Source organism: Gossypium hirsutum, chromosome D05, assembly GCF_007990345.1.
Source record: "Gossypium hirsutum isolate 1008001.06 chromosome D05, Gossypium_hirsutum_v2.1, whole genome shotgun sequence".
Lineage (NCBI taxonomy): Eukaryota > Viridiplantae > Streptophyta > Magnoliopsida > Malvales > Malvaceae > Gossypium > Gossypium hirsutum.
Window position 1 is genome coordinate 56,756,687 of NC_053441.1, and position 4,026 is coordinate 56,760,712.

Consider the following 4,026-nt stretch of genomic DNA (forward strand, 5'->3'; position numbering starts at 1 on the left):
AGTCAAATTATCAATAGTTCTTTGGCATAATATTACCCGTCCAGTTTTAAAGACCTTAAGTCAAATAGTTTTCCTATCTTTTCCCATTCTCTCTCTCTCTTTTAATCCTTATTTTTTCAGTAGTTGTAGACTGCTTTTATTTTGGTTGTCTTTCTAGATTGCATGACTGGCTACCGGGAAGTGGGTGCTTGGGGATCAATGCATTGGTTTGTTCATCGATGGCTGAAGGTTGCTCTATGGCTTTGGTCTCTATTCATGCTTTGACTTTGTTGAATGTGAGTGAATCTCTGTTTTTGGATGTTGTTGGTTGTCATGTTTCGATTGTTTATGCAACATGGGGTGGGTCAACTTTTGGGCGAGATGTGGTGCTCCTTTCTTTCTAAGTACAACTCTGTGCAGTGCCTGGTGGTTATGGATGGAAGTTTTGGTGCCTAAGTCTTTGTGTTGTAGGGTTGGGCTTGACTGGGTTTCCATTGTTATTACGCTAGCTAGTCTTCAGTTTTTTGGGCTTTTGATGGGCTGATAGTTATTGCATTATGCGGCACCCCAAACCCGGTTGGGAGGGTCCAACTCAAATTCGAAACGTCACATTAGGCACTTACGTGACTCTCCTTACTAACCACCAAAACACACCATAAGCCGCCATTCACACCATATGGGTACACGCTTAATCATTAAAAAATATATGAAATTAAACAATCAAGCCTTAAAATCATGCTCTTCTAGCAAAATCATGAAAAAAACATTCAATGGTAAAAACATCTTTTTACATACGATACACAAAACATTCATAAAACCACAAATTCAAACATATATACATGCTATGGTATATTATTTAAAACATTAATTGGAAGAAAAGAATTTTATTCGATGTGTAATTGAATCAGAAGAAAATTCTATGACTTTGGAAATAATTTAATTGAGTCGGTTTATTCGATATGTAATTGAATTAGGCGGTCGTGAGAATTGTTCAACTAAAGAATTTAATTAAAGAATTTTCTTGAAAAATTAATTTGAAAAGTCTTGGTAATTTTTGAGAAAATTGAACTCTCTCTATATAAAGAGAGTCTGGATTATTATTCTCATACACTTGAATTCAAAAAAATTCGTATAGAGAAAATTCTCTGAAGAAATTATTCAAAAAAAATTTCTAAAGATATTTTTATATTTACAATTTGACCCTTAGAGTTTAAAGAAATTATGAAGTTTCCTCACTGGTAATTTTGTGAAGAATTTTTTCAATTCGAAGCGAGTCCACACTCAGCAGACGTGAGCTTAAGGATAGCGGAGAAGACTACTCGGTCGAAGCATTTATCCTAGACGGATCAAATGGTACGAGTTTTGATTAAGTGTTTATGAATTTAGATAACACGCCCAAGTTCTTGTTTTGGAAACAATATAGTTTTTCCTTAAACCTAATTTTTTCAATGTGTTTTCCAAACCTAATTTTCCAACATTTTACACTACTCTAGTTTTCTCTCTCTTATATATATTACGAATGTGAATTTATTTATGTATGAATCTTGTGATAAAGTTATCATTTTGCTCTTTCAATCGCTATGGATCGAATGCCTAGAACTTAATTGGCTTCACCTATGTTCTTTAGGTCAAACTATTATGTTAACCCTAGTTTAGTCGATGATAATTTTCTTACATCATTCATAATGAGTAACATATTATCAACATATAGAATTAGAAGGACCACATTTTTATTAGTTATACATTTATAAGCCCAAGATTCATCAACATTTTGATCAAATCATTGGTTCCATTAACGGGAAACTTGCTTCAGTCTGTATATGAATCTAAGCAACTTGGAAACCTTATACTCTTGAATTCGTATTTGACAACAGAGGTGAAGTCAGAACAATTTTTTAGGGGGAGCCAAATGAAATTTTAATTTTTTATAGTCTATATCTTTAGAATTTTTAAAGGATTAAATCGAATTTTTATAATTTTAGGGGTGCCAAAGTGAAATTTTACCTTTACTAATTTAAAATTTTTAAAAAAATTAGAGAACCTAAATAACAATTTTCCATTTTAGAGGGGCCGGGCCTATGCCAGCCACTCCTAGATTCGCCACTGTTTAACAACTATTATAATACTATTATGTAAAAGTTTTAGCATATAAATTTACAAGGTTACAAATTTGATTTTGTAACCAATATATTTTTATTATATGATAGTTTTTGTAACTAAAGTATTATCGATATTGTTAAAGATATTGTAACTAAAACATATTTCAACAAATAAACGAAGCTGAAGTGAAGTGATATATAATGAAAAATGACTTTGTGACTTGCAAAGTCATTGCATTTAATATAGTGAAGTGATATCTTAAATTAAATAAAGTGATATATAATAAGTCATTAAAATTTATTTTTAAATTAAATAAAAATTATAATTAAAATTATATTGGGTCAATTCTATTTTTAAAATTTATTAAAATTTCATTCATTTTAAATAATAATATACATTAAAATTATGTTATAATTAAGATTAAATATTAGAAACAATTTATTAAAAATTATATTAGATATATATTAAATGATAATACATATTAAGATTATATTTAAACTAAAAAAATCAATTTAACAATAATAACAAATAAATGATAAATAAATAAATAAAAGGTTGTAGTAGTAATTATTTCACTCCAGTTAAAAAAAATAATTGGGCAATGCCTTTAGAACACTCCCCCGGAGGTATTCCAAACACCTCCGAAATAAAGTTGTGTTTCAGTGGCAGATGTTTTTGCCTTTCATTCCCAACGCAAAACCCCATTCAAAAGAAGCCTCAGCCGATGAAGCTGACCAAATCACAACAAACACTGAAGCTTGATGCATGGGACTTTAACATCTCAAACACTGAAGGTTGATGCAGCACATTCTTTGGAACAACTGATAAGACTTTACCTATACTTCATCTTATTAGAGGACGTCTTTGATCCAGTGCATCAGCTGGGGAGTAGTATTGATCACCTTTGTAATAGGAATGAGAAACTATTGCTACAACGCATGAAATCATGCAAGAGACAAAAGCCAACCAGGGGTAAAGCCATGATTTCCTCGACTGCTGCTTTCTTGTTTGTTTTTTTCTGCTTAAAGTTCTCTTTAAATTCCTATGAGTCGATGGCCAGTGCGCCAAAAGCTGGATTTAACGTTATTGTTATTGTTGTTTATGTTTTACGTTGTTTTATTTAACACTTTGACTCAATGGCAAGGAAATTAAAATGATAAACATATAGTAGAATAATAATGATTCAATTTTTATTATAGGCTAATGCCGAGCTTTTAGAAAAAGTTGAAGTGAAAATACATATTATAGTTCTGACCAAGGGGCAATGTCTCCAGCTTCTTGGCTAAGCTCATAATAGCCTATCTCTTGAAGAACTTGAGTACACTGAGGAAGAGCAACCTTCTTCTTAAACCCAAGATTGTTGGCAAACCGAAGTTCACCGCTGACGCCGTCAAGTGTGGTGAGAACCACCCTGGATATCCTCCACATTTCGGAGGGATCATTGCAATCCGGGTTGGGACTCCTCACCAAGGCGACGTCGCAGTCTGATTCCTCATAATCGCCTTCCACTACAATGTGATAGTCTCCACGTTCGTCAGTCACTATTTCTTGGCTCTGGAAGGTAAGGTGATTGTCTGTACGATTCCTGCATTCCAGTTTCACTACTGCTCCTGAAATATCAAAAACATTAATTTGTCAACCCAACTTGAACGTATAAATTATTTTCATTTTGTGTTCGTATATTTAAAATACAGAAAAAAGAACGAGTGAATGAGTAGTAATTTGATTATATACCAGCGATGGGTTCGCTGAGTTTGGTCTCAAACTCAACACGGCAAGTGTCACAGTAAACATGGCCTACGACGACGTAGCTCATATTTTCAGCCCCATAGACGAAATTGAGTGAGGACGAAACAAAAATGGTGAAGCAGAAAAGAGCGATTATGGGAATATTTGCCATTTCTTTCGTTCTCACTTTTATTTGTTTACTGCTCTTTCCTGAGTATA

General features: G+C 32.8%; 1 protein-coding gene across 1 annotated transcript; it reads right to left on the bottom strand.

The window, feature by feature from the left end:
- Positions 1-3,247: 3,247 nt before the first annotated feature.
- LOC107902927 (pollen allergen Sal k 5.0101) lies at positions 3,248-4,026 on the bottom strand. Its single transcript, XM_016829032.2, has 2 exons — positions 3,814-4,026; positions 3,248-3,689 (listed from the first exon to the last, which is right to left on the bottom strand). The coding sequence occupies exons 1-2, from the start codon at positions 3,977-3,979 to the stop codon at positions 3,322-3,324; spliced, it is 534 nt and encodes a 177-aa protein (XP_016684521.1). The 5' UTR covers positions 3,980-4,026; the 3' UTR covers positions 3,248-3,321.